Below are 20,727 nucleotides of genomic sequence, written 5' to 3'. Positions count from 1 at the left end.
TCAGCAAAGCTGCACTTGGTCAACTTTCCAAACACTGGAGCATTTATTCTTTATTTTTAAATCTATGTGACATCAAACCCATAAAACTTCTTTGGTAGCACAAAAACCACAAGTATGTTTTTTTTTCTTCTGAAGGTCCAATTCAGATGGAGAGCTTAAATAATAAATACTTGACTGCACAATTCATGAAACTGTACAAAAAAAATGCTTTCATAAATCCCCCTGAATTAGTCTCATGAAATATTTCTTTAAATTCCTGTATCTGAATTGGAAAAGAATAGCAATCTAATTGATATCAGGCGAATATAAAGCAAGCAAGTTAAAAAAAAAAAAAATCTGTCCATAGAAGTACATAAAAGTATGGAGAGGCGATACGGTTATTTGAGAAATATAAAATATTGAACAGCAAAAAGAGAACTAGGTAGGAAATAAAAGTTAATAATTCACCTAGTACAAGTTATTGTGTTTGCACCGCACATCATTTCCACATTTCTTGACCTTAATTAATGTTTCCTAATCCTTGCATAATCAAATCATGAATCATCATTTTAGGTGAATACAAAAATCCCCTCCACCCCTCAACCAACTCCACATCCCACCCCCCCAACAGATGCGATTCTGTTCTCCTGAATGCATGCACACTTCAGTACATCCATCATTCTGTTCCAGTGACAGCTCTACCTGCACATCTGGCTGGGATTCCAGATGAACACAGCAAAAATGCTGGACCTAGCCCATTTCCCAGAATGTGAAATCATTCTCCATCCACTAATACCTTTCTTTTCAGCTTAGACGACGCCAGCTTCCCATCTTATGGAATGGACGAGTGTGTGTGTGCGTCTGAGTCAGCTGTAGCAGGGTTGGGAGAATCCCACCCTACCCCTGTCGAGCCATTTCTCATTCGAGTTCTGTGTTTCCTAAATGCTGCGTGTGCTGCTGCAGCAGCACTTGAGATACAGAGCCGCACACAGAACAGCCCATTCAGAGCAGAGCATGCTGGGAAGTGAGCTCTTAAAGTGGTAGTGCATCCACGAAAGGACACACTTGCTTCCACTTAGTTCATCTGCATTAGAAATGGCCAGCTGTCACCACACACCCACTAACACAACCTGCAACATAGCATTTTACTATGATCTTTCTGGACTTACTGTATATGCTGATAACTATGATGATCTACAAGGGGATATCATTAACACCATCCGTCTGCTCATCTTCACATAATGATAGTGTCACGCTTCTGCTGTTCTGTATAATTACTGCATGTAGTTACGCACTATGTATTCATTATATTTTGTGTCGCTTGTCATGTGTTGTACATTCTTTGTACATTTCTTTTCGTTTTGACACCATTATAGTAAGTGTAGTTCTGTTAAAAGAAACAATGCACTGAAAATAATCTTTTGTTTTACTCCATGTAAGGACTTGAATGCATTAATGGAACGTTTTATTATTTTTTTTCAGCTAGACATGGGACGATTAATTCGATTGTATCAAAAACTACTAAATGTTTATTATATGTGTTTATAATTGTGTGTTGCACAAACAACAAAGAGCCATCTTTGTGTGCTAGCCTATTAGCTAAAGTGTTACCGATCGGAAAGTTGTACAGCCGGGTCCCTGAGCGAGGCCCTTAACCTTCAATTCCATAAATGTAAAAAAAATAACAGCAACCAACGTTGATAAAGCATCGCCATTCAAACACAAACACAGATGGGCAGCACAAAACGTACTTTCTATAAATGTATGAAAGGAAAAGATATCCATATTTGGCAGTGGTGTGTATTTGTAATTAAAGAATTACTATCCTAAAGGCTGCCCTGTGCCCATATCTGGATGATTATACTGAACAGGCTATCAACGCATTCGTTAATGATTTATAATCTGTGTCACTTTTGAGAGTCTGGTTCTTCTCAAGGTTTCTTTCTTGCTGCTGGTTTACATTTACATCATTTAGGCAGATGCCCTTATCCAGTGCGAGTTCATTTTTTTCTCAAATAAACAACTGAGCAGTCTGGAGTTATTGGCCTTGTTCAGGACTCCAGCTGTGGCAGCTTGGTGGTGCTGGGATTTGAGCTCACAATCTTACGATCAGTAGTCCAACACATCAAGCACTGAGCTACCACTGACTTGCTTATTAGGGATCCAAATAGAAATCTGGATTTCTATAATGCTGCTATGTGACTATTGTGATTATTGTTAGAAATGCTAAAAATTTGGATTGAATTTGAAATGTAAATAACGAAAGGGAAAAAAAGATCACGTCCTAAATCACATAGTACTTTAATAAGGATTTTGACATGTTCTGTGGTGATTTGGGATTAGCCTTGCTGCCATGTCAATCAATTTATGCATGCAGTGCTATTTCTCTATTTTCGCAAGAAAATAGAGAAATAGGTAATGTGTGTGTGTAAGCTGTGTCATTTGCATGGCTTTGAGGGTTTCCTGCTGCTGCTCCAAGCTGTTTTTCTAAATGGCCTATGAGTGAACTCTCTACTGCTAGCCTCAATAATAGCTTGTTTACTTGATACTACTGAGGGTTGATTAGCTCCAAAAAGGCAGGATAAATCTGTCCATAGGCTCTTAATGATGTGTGATGGATTACAGAGCCCTGGTACTTTTGGACTTATGTTTTGATTAGTGAACGTTGTATGAATATGAGATTTTTTAAGGTTTGTACATCTAATGTTATGCTGGTGCTGATTACGCATCTACCTGCTGGCTTGGGAGCCTGAGTGAAGGCATTGTGGACCTGAGTGAGGTAGAGCACCACAGACAGTTGATCAATCTCCTTGCTAGAGGCAATGTCACTGGAAGACATGATGGGTGTGATGCCGAACTCCTTCTGGAGAATGTCGAAAGCCATCTGGTTGTTGTATGCAGCATTATTTTCATCCAGAGTGGACACGTCTCTGCAAGCGAGAAAAAAGCCTGGTCAATCCATGACAAAATACTGAATCTTAATATCAGGTAGAGTTTCAAAACATGGCATAAATCTCACAGTGCTTGTGTTGTATGAAAAAGATGTGGGTGTGATGTAAAGCGGAGTTACTGTTACCACCTTAAAGGATTATTTTCCTACAACGGCACATCATGAAGAGCTTTATTCTTTTTCTAAATTCTGATTCAAACAACTTTTTATTGATGAAAGAATGAAAGGACACTTTTTAAACAATAACTGTTACGTTTAAGGTTGAGCAACTTCAGTAAAAAAGGCTCATAGTATAGCAACTACTGTACATGCAGTCATTCCTTCACTCTGTTTTTAAGTAAATTTGAAAGAAAAACACAGATTTACATACCAGTAAATCCTTTCCTTCATACTTTACTGAAATCTTCACCACATCAATGAATAGATTCTTTGTCAAATAATTGCAAATCTTTAAAACTCATTTATTATTTGGTGTGAATAAATTGTTACTGTAAAAATATTACAGTACAATACAGTGCATTGATATAAGCCCGTGTTCTGTCAGAACCGCTGTTAAAGAGAATGAATAAACACCAATTACGTTCAAGAACACTGCTATAACCTAATATAATCACTATGTTTTCTGAGAATACTACTTCACTCTGTCCTGTTATGTCAGTTGTGCATGTGTGTGTTTTAAAGACTGGATGGAAAGGATTTCATTTGCTAGAACAAACAGTAGGGTTTCTCCAATGCATTTCATAATAATTTAAAAAAAAATTATACACATATATTATAAATGTTACACCAGGGGTTTGTGTGGCTTGGTGGTTAGCACATGTGTCTCACACCTCCACCACGTGTGTAGTTTGCATGTTCTCCGGAAACTCTGGTTTCCTTCCTGAGTCCAAAAACTTGCGGTGTAGGTTAATTGGCATCTCTAAATTTTGCCCTAGTGTGTGTAACTGTGCCCTGTGATAGACCAGCATCCTGTTCATTGTGTGCTCTGAGACTCTGATGATGGACTCCAGGCTCCCCGCCAACCCATTAGGATAAGCAGTGAAGAGAATGCTTGAATGGATGAATGGATGGATGGATGCATGTGATTCCTTTTTTTTGAATGATAATACTGTATCAACCCACTGCACCAATCATCTGAATCTGTAGTCATAATTTATTTTGTCCTACAAAGAAGCCTTACATGAGTTTGGGTCTGAAGTGCTGGATCAGGGCGCAGAGTGCCAGGCCAGATCTCCATGACTGACTCAGGTCTTTCACCTTGACCCTATCACACCAGGCTGTGTGTTTCTGACACCAGTTCAGCAGGTCCACCACACGTCGCAGGGAAGCTGCACACAGCACAGAAATCTTATCGCTCACTAGGTGCAAATTAAATAAATACCCCAAGAAGGAAACATTGTACTAACCAAAATGTAGCAATACTATATATTACTATAATGGAGTGTGGGTTGATTAGGTCAAAATTTTTTATCATAGGTCATGTAATTTTACGACAAACAGTCTACCTTATGAGTGTGCAGTGTGGTTAGTGTATCGTTTGAGCTTGAGACATATCGAATTCGACCAATACAACACTATAAACCATATCATTATACTAATACTGTTTAGGGAAAAAAGGACAGGTTTAGATTTTAAACAGTCAGTAAAGTGACTGTGGAAGTACAGTGAAATTAGGGGCAAGTGATTGTGTCATTAACGCACCTTGATATTTATTACATAATGAAACTTTTTCCTTTTGGCTGGATTTGTTGCTATCCAAGTAGTCCTCAAAATTATACAGATGCTGCACCTGAAGTACACCAACATACACCATACAGATCACAAACTATTTAACAGGTACTACATATATACAGGTTAATACATATATTTAAAAAAATGTAAGTCAAGCAAAGGTTCAGTGAGCAAAGTAAATATTTCATCTAATTACTTGTGTAGGTTTCATGGAGGACATGTTCACATTGGGGTAACGGGTGCTGGGATTAATGCTGTAGGCAGAGTAGTTCTTGCTCGTGTTCTCAGGTGTGGTCTGTGATAGTAACTGATACACACTTTCCCTGTTTGGTTCAAATAATGGAGATCTGATCAGTCTTTTTTCTAATAAAGCCTGTTTAAGCTACATGTGCTCAGAAGGAGACTATGTGATGCTCCCAGCATATTGACACATTTAGTAGCTGTTGTAAAATCCTGATATTATCCGATCATGTAGCACAAACACAAGATAGAAAACCAAATATTAGCAGAGGATGTATTTATTATAAAGATATTAGAAATATTTGCACGGCTCTCTTTACCTCTCTGCAAGAACCTGCATATGTGGCTTTCCTTTTCCCCAACTCCTCACCATCCATGCAGTGTCAAAAGCAGCCAGGAACCCTCGTGCAATTCCCGTCCCCAAGGGCCAAAAGGGCTACACACATCAAAAACTGGATTAATTCAAGGTGGAAAATTTAGCTGTTTCAACTATAATACTATACTTCAATCTACTAGCACAGTCTCAGTCAGTTACTGCAGTTGTAATTCAGCTAAAGATATAACTGTTAGTAAAAATAAAACTGATGCAGTGTAGGTGTAGATTTGGCTGTCACACCTCCACCAGGCAGTCTCCCACCAGACCAATGAGGAGTTTCTTGCCTCTGCGCTCCATCACCATGCAGGAGTTCTCGGCACGGTGCATGCAGGTGAAGTCGAACATGGCTATGTCGGCTTCTCCCTTGTAATTCTTTGCGAATTCGAGGTTAGGAAGTTTGCGGCCTGTGGAAAATGAGGCAGCCTCATATGCATAGTTCTGTAAAGCTTTACTGTCAACGTTTGCAGGGTCTAACAGCTGCTCCACGTTAGCGTGGTCCTGAGAGAACGAGATAAACCAGAAAATCAAGCACATCATTAAACGTGTCGCTTTGCTTCACAGAGTTTGAGACAGTGTCTGCATACAGATGGGTATGAATTGTCTCAATTCAGGTCACTTTTTTTGAGAGAGATGGTTTATTGACTAACATTAATACTGTGACAGGATTAACTGAAAGGAAATGGTACGACATCAGATGTTTTAATGATATTCATTTTTCATACTATGCTGATGAGCTTGCAGTTTATTCAAGTTTAGCTAAATCTGTGTCATTTTACATGTACTTATTAAGAATTGATGCATAACATAGTACGGTTAAATAACATTGGAGTTTAAGGCATTATTAAAATAACCTGCAGATTAAATCCAATCATGTAAAAAAGTAATACTGGAAAAATTGATAATGAGAACCCACTGAGGCTAATGTGCAAACTAATGTGCTCATTTCAGATCAATGTAATGCTTACTTCCTTGATGACCCCCTTCTTCAGTAGACTGTTTTTCTTGGCAGTCATGACAAAGTAGTGAGTGTCATCTTTATAGTAGACTATGTTCTCCAGATCAATACCTGATCAGTCAAAGGAGAGAAATGAAACAACAGAAGAATTCTTAAAGAAAATTGAAAACCACGTTTATGGTTGCATTTGCTACCAGTCAAAAGTTTGTACACCCCAATCATAGAACGGCTAATTTCCTTTACTTCCCTAATATTTTTCTAATAATTTTGAATAATAATGAAGACAAGGATAAAACATATAAAATTAATTTGGTGACAAAAAATGTAAAAAAAAAATCAAATCTACTAAACTTTCAACACATATTTAAATTATACAATTAAATTTTAAATTCTTAAAAATATTCCAGATGACATTTTGAACATTTCTGCTACATTCCTAACCAAATTTGTAAAGAACTTTACTCAGTTACCAACTAATGTGAGCCCCTACCTGCTTTATAAATAAATACTGAGTTATAAATAAATAAAAACTACATGCTTAGGGGGAAAAAATGGCATGTGCAAAAATGTAAATTAACAATTTTTTAAAGATTTTTTAAATAGTTTATTGCAGAGGTTGTGTTTATTTCTTTCCACTTAAAAAAACCCTAAATATTTCCTTTGTCCAGAAATGACCACAACTTTTCCATACAGCTGGATCTTAAAAATAAATTTCAATCATATTCCATGTACATTTATGGCATTTGGAAATGGCATTACAGAAAGGCTAATTTAAGTACTTCAGTAAGAGCTAGAGGCAAAAACAAGGTAGTTAAAAACAACCAGTGACTCAGCTGTTTGAAAAATCTAGGGGTAGCACATTTCACCACCTAAATACCAGAAAACAGTAGAGATTTGATGCATATCTTCCTTGTACCAAGAGAGAGATGGACCATGAGGCATTATACTAATATTTTACTGATAATTAAAAATACATAGTTTACTGAGTCCTCACCTTTGACTTATATACATATTTCTGTGTACATTACGATTAGCATGTATGTGAAGTATGTATGTGTCAACTATGTGTACACTGTGTGTGTCTGTTCATAAGTCCACTTATTTCCATAATGTCCTGCTTCCATACCCATCTCTGTTTGAAGCTGCTGAAAGAATTTCTGGTTGTAAATGCGTGCCACGCCACTGATCTCTGGCACCTGAGCCTCGGCTGTGGTGAAGTGGTTAATAAAGTTAGCCGTGATACCGATGGCCAGCCTTCCTCTCAGCTCTTTTCTCTTAAACCCTGACGCACACACACACACACACACACACACACACACACACACACACACACACACACACACACACACACACACACACACACACACACACACACACAAATTGACTAATCTAATAATACACACTTGTACATCAGGTAGATCAGTACATCACTTGTACATCAAGTAGATCACAGGCCACATCAGATACAGATGGAACATTCTGGTAATAAGAATTTAGATAGTTCTAACAATTACATCATTTGGCACACTATTAAAACTGTTATAGTGTGTATATTGTTAACAAACGCAAACTTTTAACACCTAGGTGTTTTTTGTCCATTGTCTGTCATAATTTATATATATAAATATAACTTAAATAAATGTAACTTAAAATCAGTTATTCCTCTTTAGTAAGCTCATTATCCTGATCAGGGTTGATCCTGAACTGATACAATCTTTAAAACCTATTCACACTACATAACAATAAACATAAGTACTGCACTGCATGCATGAGAGAAGACTATAGACTATTATTTTATATATAATATTCAAATCACAAAAAGAAGAGTTCAAACGAAGAGTCCAAAAAAGTGTCTTTAGCCAAAAATAATATGACTTTCAGACTATATACTTTTAGAATAAGTTACACACTCGTGTTATTGAAATAAAACAGCTTTACTTACTCTAAAATCTTCTCCTACTTCGATCGGCAACACGAATTAACTCACTTATACTAGGTGACTACATTTAAATGTGGGCTTTTAGCCTTTGAATATGGAAATATTATGAAAAGTACAAGTAGCATTCTCACCCTAGTCTTTACAGACAAATCTTACCATCAGGTACAAATCTTCCTCCTCCAGCTGAAATGAAAACGTCAAACTGATAGGAAGAAGCAGGGTGAGACTCGGGATGCAACAAAGCTCTCCAGCCTGAAGGAGAACCAGTGTTAGAGTTTCCAGCTTTTCTTAAGGTCACACTTTACCACAAACATGCAGTAGAATTAATTTTCTTATTATTTCAGTTTATTCTATTTTAAGGAGTGGCTGGATTTTCATTTCACTGCAAGTCATATACTTTTATAACTGTGTATAAGCCAAAAACAATCATGACTCTTAAAGTGAATGCTTTGTATATAAACTAATGACATGCCTGTTCCTGATGCTTGAGGTTCAACCAAACCATTATAGGTCACTCCAGTGTGAACCTCAACCCCCAAGAGCAGAGCCAGCTTCAGCAAAACCAACTGCAACTGCCGGATACCTGCATATGCGAAATAATTACAAATACAGACAGATAAGTGTTTTTGAATTCCACATTTAAATATATTGCTGTTTTGTGCTTTGTATTGTTTTCATCCAGTAACACTACAGTGATGGACAAATAATACATATATTAGCTATATATGGCGAAAGGATGATCCAGTGTACCCCAGTACCATGGTTTGATTGGTCAAACCATGGTCCTGGGGCTAAATCAGGTTAATCTGACCAGGCTAAAAAAATGCCTGACGTCCTTGTTCCGAGTTTCAGGCACATCACGTTTCTGTAGGTTTCTTTAAATCACCTGTATAGAAAAAAATAATAAAATCTAATCTGTCTAGCTTCTTTACTTTTCTGACTGCATATTGTGCTTGCAAAAGAGTTATACATATATACATATTTCTGTGTACATTACGATTAGCATTAGTATGTGAAGTATGTATGTGTACAAATATTGTGTTCTTTGTTCTTTTTTCAATTTTGGTGGTTTTGCATGTTCTTGTTTCCAAAAAAGTTCATCTGTTATCCATGCATGCTGATTAACTTGTCAGCAAGTGCAGCAAATGGCAGGATTTAGAAATGCATGAAGCACATTAGTTTAAACACATATGCTAAACAAAATGGTTGTTGTGTAAAGTTCACTAAAAAGTATGCTTTTTCCCCTAGTAGACTGGAACAGCAGCATTCCAAGTGTGTCTATACTGTATGTATGCCTACACTTGGATGTTTCACATTTTGGTAGCGCTCCACTTGTCCGTGTACGGCTGGTAAAATTTCAATTCTAGAAATGGTCCCACTGAAACAGTTAGTGATCTCATCAGCAGACACACCAAACTTTTCTATTTAATTTTAATTGTATAGCACTTTTAACTGTCTTAAAGCATTAATGAGCAATCCTGAGACAATGATGGCAAAGAGAAACTCCCTAAGATGCATACATTTTGACTGGAAATATGTACACTTGTCAGATAAAGATAAAAAAGAAAGAAGGGAAGTCTGTTTCAGCAAGATTGCACCTCGATTGTGAGCTAGCTATCACTGACTGTGGCTTCTTCAGGATCTAATTCCAGTGGTGGAGCAAAAATAAACAAAGTTTTTGTTTATATATTTATATACAAGTGTCTGTTGTGGTTGCACTTGAAATCATTCATTGTTATGCTTAAAAAGAACACGGCTATGATTGGGCTGTAGGCATCAGTTTAACCTCACTTTTACCTGGTGGTATATAGCTTAATTCTGCCATGTAAATATGTACTATGAATAAATATGAACAAATTAATAGTCTGGATGTGAAATGTCCATATTCCAGGCAAATTAAGCTACAATATTGTGTGCATTTTTTTTTTTTTTTGCAGATCTGAATAAATTCTATGTGCCCTGCACTCTATATAGAGTTTCTGACTCATAATTAACACGGCATTAATACGATGATGTCCGTGCTACAAAGCTACTAGCTGATTATTAATTAGAATGACAAATATGGTATTTGCAACTTAATAAATTTACAAGAGGTAAAATAAGAACACTCACTAATGTGGTCGAGAGAACCTGAGCAGAATTTGCCATAGAACTTCTTTGCACCAAGATTACGTAAGTCTCGAATGGTATATGGCCACAGATGCAGGACATTATTCCTGGAGAATGATGTTCTCTTTTCCAACAAGACTACTTGTGCACCTAGCAGAGCTAACTCTATTGCTGTCCTCAAGCCACATGGGCCTGCTCCCAGAACTAAACACTGTAACAGAGGAAACATGGGGGAAAAAAAATTAGACAAAAAAAAAAAGAGAATAAAAAACTGAGTACTCAATATTCAGCATTATTTCTTTGAGCAAATGTTCATACCTTTGTATTGGCACAGGATTTGCCCTGCTCATAGTCTGGGTGTGCTGCCCTCTTGTCAATTTTCTGCCAGAGTTCCTTTGCTTTCCAGTAGTTCAGCCTCTCCTTTAGCTTACTGTAAAAGTGGCGGTAGTCCTGGGCGTCCAGCTCTAGATGGCGACATAACTCACCAAATTTCTGCTGCACCTCTTTGCATGTCTGAGCCAACGCAAAGCGTTCAAACACGGCATGTCCTGAATTAACAGGTTCAGTCATGCTGTGGGTGAAGAGCACAATTCATGTCAACATGTTTACTGACTCACATTTCTTTTTGCACTGTTGAACAGAAATGTGTGATCATTATTAGAGCACACACAGGTCATTATCATTCAGAGAATAGCACTAGATAATACAGCGATAAGGCCCAATAAGCTCTTCTGAACAGGTGCACAAAACACAATAGGAGTTCCATATGAATAAATCTAGCATGCTGGCATTGACCTTTGAACTAGCAAAACAGGTCGTGTCATAATAGCTGTTTATGTAAACTGCTCTGATAAGGCAGATGGCAATGCCTGCTTGAGTTAGACAATCACTGCGTATTTGTCTGGATGACAAGTAGATACATTTTCTATAATAATTATTCACCCCTACTCATTTCTTGTTTTGCTTGAGTGCATCATCAAAATTTAAGTAGAACTGAACAGGTTTTGCTCTGGCCAGATCAGCCCAGACTTGTCTGTACCTTGCCACAAACTCTAGGTCCTACTGGGGGGTACCGTATATGTTCTCTGTGAGATAGAATCTTTACAGTTGTTTCTAAGTCTGTCCCAAGGGTTTCTGCCCAAATTGACATGGCTGACTCTAGTGGGAGCCAACCAGGGGAAATCTTTGTAAGGTGCATGAACCACTTAATCTAAGCTGGCAGCAGCTCCACTTTCTTCCTACCCTGGATTGCTGAGCTTCTGGACCTACAACAGGGCTAATTCTAGCAACACAGCAGATGAACCAAATTTCCTCTCTTATTTTTCTGGCCTCTATTATTTCTAGCTTGTTACAGTGGGTGAGGCAGATCACATGGACACAAAAATAGAGAGCTTCATCCAAAAACTGAGCTTCTGCTTTATAACCACAGATAAGTATCACAAGTACAGTGACTGCAATACTGGTACTTCTGATCATTTGTCATTTGTCTTCATTTCATATTGATAATCTCATAATTAACAAGATCTTGAGGTAATTAAATTCCTCCACCAGAGACAAGAAGCATCTCTCTTTTGTGGGAGAGAAAACCATGATTTTAGACCGAGTACTGTGGATTATAATCCCCTTTATGGATTAAGGCAAGGTAAAGGGGTATACATCAGAGCTACATCAATGGGAACCTAATGCTCCCTTTAGAGAGAGCCTTGGGGAACAGATCTGAGGCAAGAAGTGACACCTTCCTAAAGACCTTTGTAAAAGTAACAAAAGGTTTGTAGGTGGTGTTCACCAACAGGGGAGGGTCTGGTGATGCGGTTATGTGGTCATCACCATCAAACTGGGCATATGATAGTACTAGCTAAACTATTAGGGAACATATTATTATTATTATTATTATTATTATTATTATTATTATTATTAAGTTGCAGGACAGCACTTGTGAACAATGTGAATCACACACACACACACACACACACACACACACACACACACACACACACACACACACACACACACAAGTAAATACAGCTATCTGGACATGTAACCATGTTTAGAGTAAAACAACCACAGTGGAAACGTTGCTAATTTCTCCAACCTGACTCATAGGTTCTCTTTGTTAGTACTAGTCAGAGATGCAAATATACTCCCGGTCACATGCTCCTAAACAATTTTGAAACAATTTTTTTCCTTTTTGAAACAACTCAGTTAGTCATTTTACACTTTATACCTTGGAGCAAGGCAAGTTAAGCCACAAAAAAGCACTACTTTTTTTCAAATCTACAGATTTATAACCAAAAACATTAACAATACGAGGCATTTTCATGAGTATGGCATGATAAATCTACATGTCATTAATATTGTGCAACGGTGGAAACGCCTCTGATGCGAGATGTTTTCTGTTTCTGCTGACTCTTTTCTAATGGTTATTTGGAAAACTATAAATCAGCATGGCCTCTCAGGACTCACCTCTGTTCTGGGCTGATTATGTCCACAAAATGAATGCAATTAAACCGCAGGGTGGCACAAGATAAAAGAGTACAGAGTTTTTACAAGTGGTTACTCAACTGTTTTTCCCCCAAGTAACACCACTTCCTATCCATTCACTACTGTTAAGAAACAGCTTAGGTAAGGTGAATGACATCAGTGCCATAGAAAACAGGTAAACCCATTAAACAGGTAAATCCATATCCCTGCTTCCAGCTGCATAAAATTTCTTGTTTACAAAAATTTGGATAAGCAACTTAATAGTCATGACTAACTGTGACTAACAAATTAATTCATGGCTATAAATAAGACTACAAAATGTATTTAAAAATGTTCTCTCTCACTGGTGCCTCATGCTATCACTTTGCACTTACACCACAAACTCTCAACAGATGAAACACCTTTAAAGCAGGGAGAAGATACACAATATGGTCCAAATTATGTGGACACAAGACCATGGAGTATGCTTGTTCAACACCATTCTGGACAGGCATGGAATTAATAAGGTGTTGCACTGGTTTTCAATAGGGTTCAGGGGTCAGGGCTTTTTGCAGGCTGTTGCTAAAAAAATACTTCCTCAGCAAACCAGATCTTGTTTGGAGCTCACTTTGTGATCAGGGGCGTTGTCATGGTGGAAAAAGTAAGTTAAAGACAAAGACAGTCTAGACTTGTGGTCTACTACCCATTGCGATGGCCTGGTAGATCTTTAAATAATAAACACATAAAAACATTGACATTTTATCTGAGTAATGATCAGTTTTGTCTATCTGTCTCTCTCTCTGTCTCTCTCTCACATAATTCAAATCGATATATTTGTATAACACATTCATGTGTTTCATATCTGTTTCAGTTGTGGCAAAAGTTTGGGAAAGGCCCACATTTGAGGTCACAGCCAGGCAGCTACATATTTTTGGGTGTATAGTGTAGTTCCGTCAAATCAGTTGGTATCAATTAGTGTTTTCTCTTTTTTCTTTTTTTAAACAAGTTACAGTATGTTAATGAAAGTCTGTGAAACTGTTATGAGTGATCTGCCTTAAGAGCCACAACATAAGATCTATAGGGGGTTCATGTTAAAGAACCATTTTTGCTGAACTTTTTTGAGAATTTGTCTCGAGCAACTGAAATACATTACTGGAACCACATCGGTCTTTCGTCCGCCGTGTGTGTCTATACCGATGACGGACATTAAATTCTGTTTTCAATACAAAACACTCTGCAATATAGTGGATTCTGTATAGCATTATTTAAATCCTTAACTTCCAGGTGACATTTCTGATGGATGTCCTGACACATCTTCATTAAACAAATCTCAATTATAAAAACTACAAGAATACAAACAGCAATTCAATTTGTATTATGCAAATACAAAAAGTAAGTATACAAATACCGGAAATTTTTATTTATATTATAGAGGATGTTGCAAAATGTTACAAAACACAAGGCTTTATAGCAGTGTTGTAATTCTGACTTTCTGTTAGCTAGGTGTATGTGGTCACTGTGTGTTATTTTTTATACATCCATCAAGCAGACACACTCACAACCACTTCCTGGAACTGTAATGTTCACAAAAGGCTAGACAAGTTATAAACAGCTTTGTGCATATACTGAACACGCTCAAGAGCCTCAGGTTATCTACGTATCTATTCAGGATAAATATTAACTACCACACTTCCTTGTTTCATCAGATACTGGATAGTATGGAAGAGACTTAAAAACAAGGAAGCATAAAAATATGCAAGGAAATTGTGACTCAGAGATAAGTAACTTTAAACCTTGATGATACATTGCCCTCGGTTTGTGCTACATATTCATATTTAGTAAGCGTTGGTTATCCCCTTTCGACTTAAATAGGAAAAAATGTTTGGAGGTGAAAGGGGGAGTTTATTTTTTCAGTGTCAAGATCATGAGGAGATTAATAGATGCTTGAAGGACAGTAGTCAACACCATTCAAAGTCCATTGTTACAGGAAATTGTGTTGGCCTGGGAAAACCCTTACCATGAAAAAATTCATTTAACATTATATTAAAGTTCCCAAAACCATGGGGTCCCCAGAACTGAAATATATTTCTATGTATATTTCTGTGCATTTATTACTTGTTGAAAATTCAGGTTACACCCAAAGGAAAAAATTGTGTAAAATACATTTAGATATTCCATTCTGATTGCATCACAGTAGATATTGTAGCAGCTACTATGTGAGTACCAACTAAATTAAATTGCCATCTGTCCATTTTAATAGTCTAGACACCCTTGTTGTTGCCAGTTTACCACAAAGTTCGACAGTAGTTATTTGAGCTCAAACAAGTCTGGATATTTTCCTCTGACCTTTCTCATCAGCAATTCGTTTTCATCCACAGAATTACTGAATGTTATTTTTTTTTCCCTTTTTCACACCATTCTGTTTAAACTCTAGAGACTGTTGTGAGTGAAAGTGAACAGATTCTGAGTGAATGGCACTAACCTCTGTGCTTAGTGACTTTGACCAGAGATCACATTTGGTTCCCCATTCAGATGTTTGTTGGGAATATATAACAAGTGCCCATATTAAAGTGGCATGTGAGAGTACATTTAGCGTGTTTTCACACCTAGTTCGTTTGAGCCCTCCAAACGCTCTCGGAGCGGTTCTGTGTGTATATGTGAACAAACCATGTGATCTGAGACCCCTTAAAAAGACCCAGAAGCGAACCGTACTCAGAGGTGGTCTGAGTATGGTTCGTTTGTGGGTTCATTTGTGGTCCGATTTGTGTGCGACATGTGCAAGCAATGAGGTCCCGGTCCGCTTTGCATTTCTTTTCGTCCCTGGAGTCTTACCGTACCTGCAGCCGTGTTCCATCACTGTGACTGCTGAAAACACAAAACTTCTCGCCATGGCAGGTCGCGGAGTCGTGTGGTCTTATGAAGAAAGCTGGGCACTTGTTGATATTTGGAAAGAGGATGGCATTAAACGCTAACTATTCTCAACACATAAAAACATAAAAGTACAAAAAAACTGAAGGAAAGGGGGGTACAAAAGAACAGCACTACAATGTCGCATAAAATACCCAAAATCCATTGCTGCACAGAATTCCCGGTTCTGAGTTCTTATGAAGTTGAGGTGTGAACACAAAAAGGTCTGAGATCACATCAATACTAAAGAGGACCAAAAAGAGAACTGGGTTCTCTTTTGAGTCCACTATAATGTGAACACCAAACGGACTGAGGTCACATTCGGCTAGTTCCTTTTCGGGTTCACTTTAAGTGAACTGGGTTTGGTTCTTTTAAAACAAACTATATGTGAAAACACCCGAAGTGTGTGCAAGGTCAAGAGCTGCAGTTAATATTTAAATCATATATAAAAATGGTGAGGGAAATGGAACAGAGGTATGTTACATTCCCAACAGAGTGTTTTTAGAGTGATGGTACTGTAAGTAGTTAACCAGGTATCAGGATGAATTTATTGATAAAAACTTCAAAGCATTTCTGGTAAGTCCCTCATGATTAGGGCATCTACCAAATGCCATAAATATCAATCTAAGCCAGCTCATAAGAAAGAAAGACAGCAAGATAGCAAGAAAGAAATGTTCTGAAAACAAGTTCTTGCAAAAATATACAGTAATTTAACTACAGTAAAATGTTATGCAAAGCATAACCAGGTGGCTGACTACCCATATAGATGATTTACAAACCAGTGTCTGAGCTGAGACTGGACATTGGTATATAATTTGTGAAGGTAGGGATGATATACCTGCATAAAGAGATCTGAAATGGTAGTGAAACCCTGAATTGACTCTTACCAATGAAAATAAAAATACAAATATCAAAGCTCAGTGTATAGTACCCGGTACTGTTCCAATGTTGACTTCCTCTTAATCAAGCTGACTCTAAGTAAAATATTAAGAGAATCCTGTCATATTAGAAGATCTGTTAAATCTAATTCCCATACGGATAGAGTGTTTTGAGCAGTATCAACTCTGATACATTTATGAACAGTTATCATGTTATCCTACCCATGGTCTTAGAGAATACCTTATCCATCCAGTCCACCATTATACTGTCAAATAGGCTTTTCTGTTCATTATAGATATACTGTAGAGTGGTTATTAGAGTTACTTTTGTGACCGTCAGCTTGAACCAGTCTGGCCATAATTCTCTGAGCTCAATCATTAACAAGGCATTTTTGTTTTCCTTCTAATCTGATGTTTAATGTAGAGTTTAGATTATGCCCATGAATGGCTAATCATATAAAGGCAAGAATAAATACACGTATTCCTATTAAATTAGCCAGTGAGTGTATTTTGTTAACAATCAAGTTCTGCCAGTTTCATTATCTAAACAACAGTTAATTATATATTAAACAGATATGCCTAAACATAGTGCCTACACACAGTCACTATTCCTACTCTAACAAGCTAATACTAGCATTCATTTCATCACCACCTCTCGCTATTATGCTTCTCTATTCAAATAATGCACCCTGGGGCATCATTTACAGCTCAGTACAGATCAATGATTCAATAAGGCAGGGGTGTGTGCTGTTAAGCCATTGCTTTCCTTTTAATTTAGTTACACTGCATTCTGTTTACCCAGGTTTTTCAAAAGAATAGCTTAGCCACCCTGGCCAAAGTGTCTCTGCTAAACCACTTGTTTGAACATGTGTGCATACAATAAAAACATCTATTTAGCATCTAAATAAACCATTTTGAATGTAAACAATCGGCCAAAGAGCAGCAAGTATTTTAAGAAGACGGCAGCGCGAGCACATCACAGGGCTTAGTGTCTCTCCACATGTCCAAAGGAAACACTGTCTGCATCAAGCTTGCAGTATTCTTAAAGTCTCCTCTCACTCTGCCCTTAGATTGTTTGTCCCCTTTCCCTCTGGTAGGTGCTTCAGGAGCCTCCGGACAAGTTGTGTTTCCTTGTATTTGTGTAATGACAATAAAGTTTAATGTAATATAATCTAATCTCAAGTATACCCTTGAACTGAATGCTGTTTGAATTAAAGGTTAGAGATTTCTTACTTTCTCTAAGATTCAGAAAACAAGCTGCTGAACCCTGCAGAAACTCGAGAATGTTTAAGTAAATGTTGTGCTCGTTTTATTTTCAACAGGCATTCCCACAGCACAAACATGCACCATATGAACAAAAACATGTGGATACCTGTCTCACATGTGCTTGAAAATTTTCCAGTGAAGCGAAATTGTTTGGAAAAGGCCAACTTATCAGGCTTATGGTCAGGTGTCCACATACGTACAGTACTTTGAGCCATATAGTGTAGCAGAAATATAAAAACATAAACATTGAGTGCAAATGGTAAATTAAATGTACCTATGTGCATGAACAGAAACCAATATTCACCAATGGTTGTGATACCCAAATGATAAACTAATCCAATACCATTCATTCCTCTACCAGAATTGAACTAATGTTTAACTCTCTCCAATCAACTACATTCCTGAAAGACATTGGTTATTGAAAGTGGTACAACAGAATTCGCTTTCTAGCATTCATGCTAACCAGATTTGCCATGTTTCTAAAGCTTCAGTTCTTCTTTCAGTCAGCTACATTTAAAGCAAACAAACTGAAGTGAATGCACTGTCACTGCTTTTATCTTTAATCTGAGAGGAAATGTAAAGTGCTAGCTTACCCTTTTTATAAGAGCCCTCATTGCTTCTGCCATTAAAAAAAAAACCCTAACCCTAATCTTCTCATTCATTCCAGTGAAACCGTATGGAGATAAACTGTGCTATTTTTTGGATCTCTGTGGTAAAATTGTAAATGGGAGAAGAGATACCTGGGCTGGATGGGTTTTTGAAAACAATGCATCCCTGTCTCCTAACTTATAAGGTCTTTCCATTTTTCCTCCTTTATTACACAGCCTATAATGTACTTCTCAGTCATCTTTATAGTCTGTTATTGTGTTCAATTGGCAACATTTTTCCTTTTTTTTTTTTCATTGCTGTAAATTAAATATGGGCCATCAAGAAGACGCACACATAGTTCTGTGTAATAATACACTGCTTATAAACTGTCACTCTGTTGTTGTTTCCTTTACACACGCACACTTAAGAACATGTTACATGCACTTCCGACCAGTTTGACGTATATAGTTGGTGCTCGGTGTCGCACCAAATATGTGAAAACCTTTCAGAAAAAATATTAAAACCCCTACAAGTTTTGATGCAAAGCAACACCTTACAAGCTGATGTGCAGAAACTCTGTAGCTCTGTAATGTAAGTTCTGCCACAAGTTCCTCACATTTTGCAGAATGTAGCAGCAAGGAAACTATGAAATTTACTGCATCATGTTTGCCGTTGCCTCTGCGGGCAAGTGGTTAACAGTGTATTTGGGACTATGTGACTGTAAGACACAATGTGGGAAAAAAACATCACACCGAACAGATGCTATTGGTTAAAAAGTAAAAAAAGTAAAGTAAAACTGACCATTTCCCCATTGCATCTTATGTATGTATGTATGTATATATATATATGTACAGTATGTATGTATGTATGTCTCCATGTGAGACATTACACTTTAAACTTAAACTTTATTAGCAATTACTAAAACAGGGTCCTCACGAAGAGAAATACACAACAACAACAACAACAACAAATTATTTAAGTGTGTATTATAAGTTCACTACAGCATCCGACACTGTATAAATAGCAATAACAGGAAAGAGTTCACAAAAAAAAGCACTGAGCTCCGCCTTAAACCCCTCACATCACATCTAAAAAGCTATAGAATCTACTGAGAGACATTTCTGAATAAACACCAAAGTACAGTCGGTGTATTTATTTACCAAACTGATGCAACACGAAACGCTGCAAAATCACAATATATGTTTTAGAGGCTGTAAGTTTTAATTCAGACCTGAAGGACGTTTTGTCAGAAAAAGTAATACTCTTACCTCAGTTCAGTGGTGAGAGCTTGTAGATCTTCTGACCCTTAAAAACGACACCAAGCTTCTTGTCTGGCTACAAGTTTTACCTGCATTTCTCACAGACACAGAAAAACTACCAGAAATCTCTTCCGGCTTGTGAGTTTAAAGGCGGCACCTTGTTCACGTTCTGCTCGTTCTCACGTCGCCTTAAACTATAGTTCATTTACAGTAAATACTCGGGGGGGGGGGGAGATAAACACGTAATTTTTTGTTTGTCTCTTTCAAAATAATTCAAGCATATAAGGCGAATTGCGCCATTTCATGGCAAATTTGCATAATGGGAAATGCATTTATTCTAGGATTTATACGGAAGAATTAGACTTTAAGGAACGTGTGTGAGCATGTGGTATTTTATTCTTTAAAAAACTTGATTAAATAACAAACTAATCAATGATTTAAAATGTTTGAAACATTTTCGTCTACATTTTTCCCTATAAGTAATGAATAAAGATTCTTTCTAACGATCTGGCGGCCTCTTGTGGCAAACTACACTTTTTTGCACAAACTATCTATCTATCTATCTATCTATCTATCTATCTATCTATCTATCTATCTATCTATCTATCTATCTATCTATCTATCTATCTAAAATAGTTTCCCATTGGTTTTACTGTATCACATTAAAGGTGGAAAATGATCTGATGTGATTTTTATGAGATTAATCCTTTACATCACAAAAAACTTAAGACAGGGATATCTGAATGTTTTATGTCGACTATCTATCTGTTTTTCTAATATCTGAATAACAGAAAAACAGATAGATAGTCGACATAAAAAGTTTACATATCCCTGTCTTAAGTTTTTTGTGATGTAAAGAATGAATCTCATCAGGGAATAAAGGACAGTGAAGTGACAATGCTATCTGCTGCGTCATGATTCTGTCATCCATTTATCCATCCATCCATCCATCCATCCATCAACCTGCAAGTGTGATTGCTTACTGTAAATTGCCAATAGATAAGAATGTGTGTGTGTTTGTGTGTTGTCCTGCAATGGTGTCCCATGCATGATGAATTTCATGTCTGTATTCCTGAGTTTCCACAGAGGT

The 20,727-nt window shown here is 37.2% G+C and overlaps 1 protein-coding gene across 1 annotated transcript in view; it reads right to left on the bottom strand.

The window, feature by feature from the left end:
* mical1 (microtubule associated monooxygenase, calponin and LIM domain containing 1) overlaps positions 1 to 19,826 on the bottom strand; it is a 29,823-nt gene extending 9,997 nt beyond the window's left edge. The window contains exons 1-13 of the mRNA XM_027144990.2: positions 19,647 to 19,826; positions 10,598 to 10,850; positions 10,283 to 10,490; positions 8,643 to 8,753; positions 8,327 to 8,422; positions 7,358 to 7,513; positions 6,242 to 6,342; positions 5,517 to 5,774; positions 5,221 to 5,336; positions 4,857 to 4,983; positions 4,631 to 4,718; positions 4,110 to 4,257; positions 2,713 to 2,909 (exon numbers count right to left, since the gene is read on the bottom strand). Coding sequence (XP_027000791.2) covers positions 2,713 to 2,909; positions 4,110 to 4,257; positions 4,631 to 4,718; positions 4,857 to 4,983; positions 5,221 to 5,336; positions 5,517 to 5,774; positions 6,242 to 6,342; positions 7,358 to 7,513; positions 8,327 to 8,422; positions 8,643 to 8,753; positions 10,283 to 10,490; positions 10,598 to 10,849 — 1,858 coding nt within the window. The 5' untranslated portion in view covers position 10,850; positions 19,647 to 19,826. The remainder of the gene's footprint in view (positions 1 to 2,712; positions 2,910 to 4,109; positions 4,258 to 4,630; positions 4,719 to 4,856; positions 4,984 to 5,220; positions 5,337 to 5,516; positions 5,775 to 6,241; positions 6,343 to 7,357; positions 7,514 to 8,326; positions 8,423 to 8,642; positions 8,754 to 10,282; positions 10,491 to 10,597; positions 10,851 to 19,646) is intronic.
* Between the last annotated feature and the right edge of the window lie 901 nt (positions 19,827 to 20,727).

Source organism: Tachysurus fulvidraco, chromosome 23, assembly GCF_022655615.1.
Source record: "Tachysurus fulvidraco isolate hzauxx_2018 chromosome 23, HZAU_PFXX_2.0, whole genome shotgun sequence".
In the NCBI taxonomy this organism is placed as follows: Eukaryota; Metazoa; Chordata; class Actinopteri; order Siluriformes; family Bagridae; genus Tachysurus; species Tachysurus fulvidraco.
The sequence above is the reverse complement of the archived record's forward strand: the minus strand, read 5'-3'. Positions and strand labels throughout refer to the sequence as shown.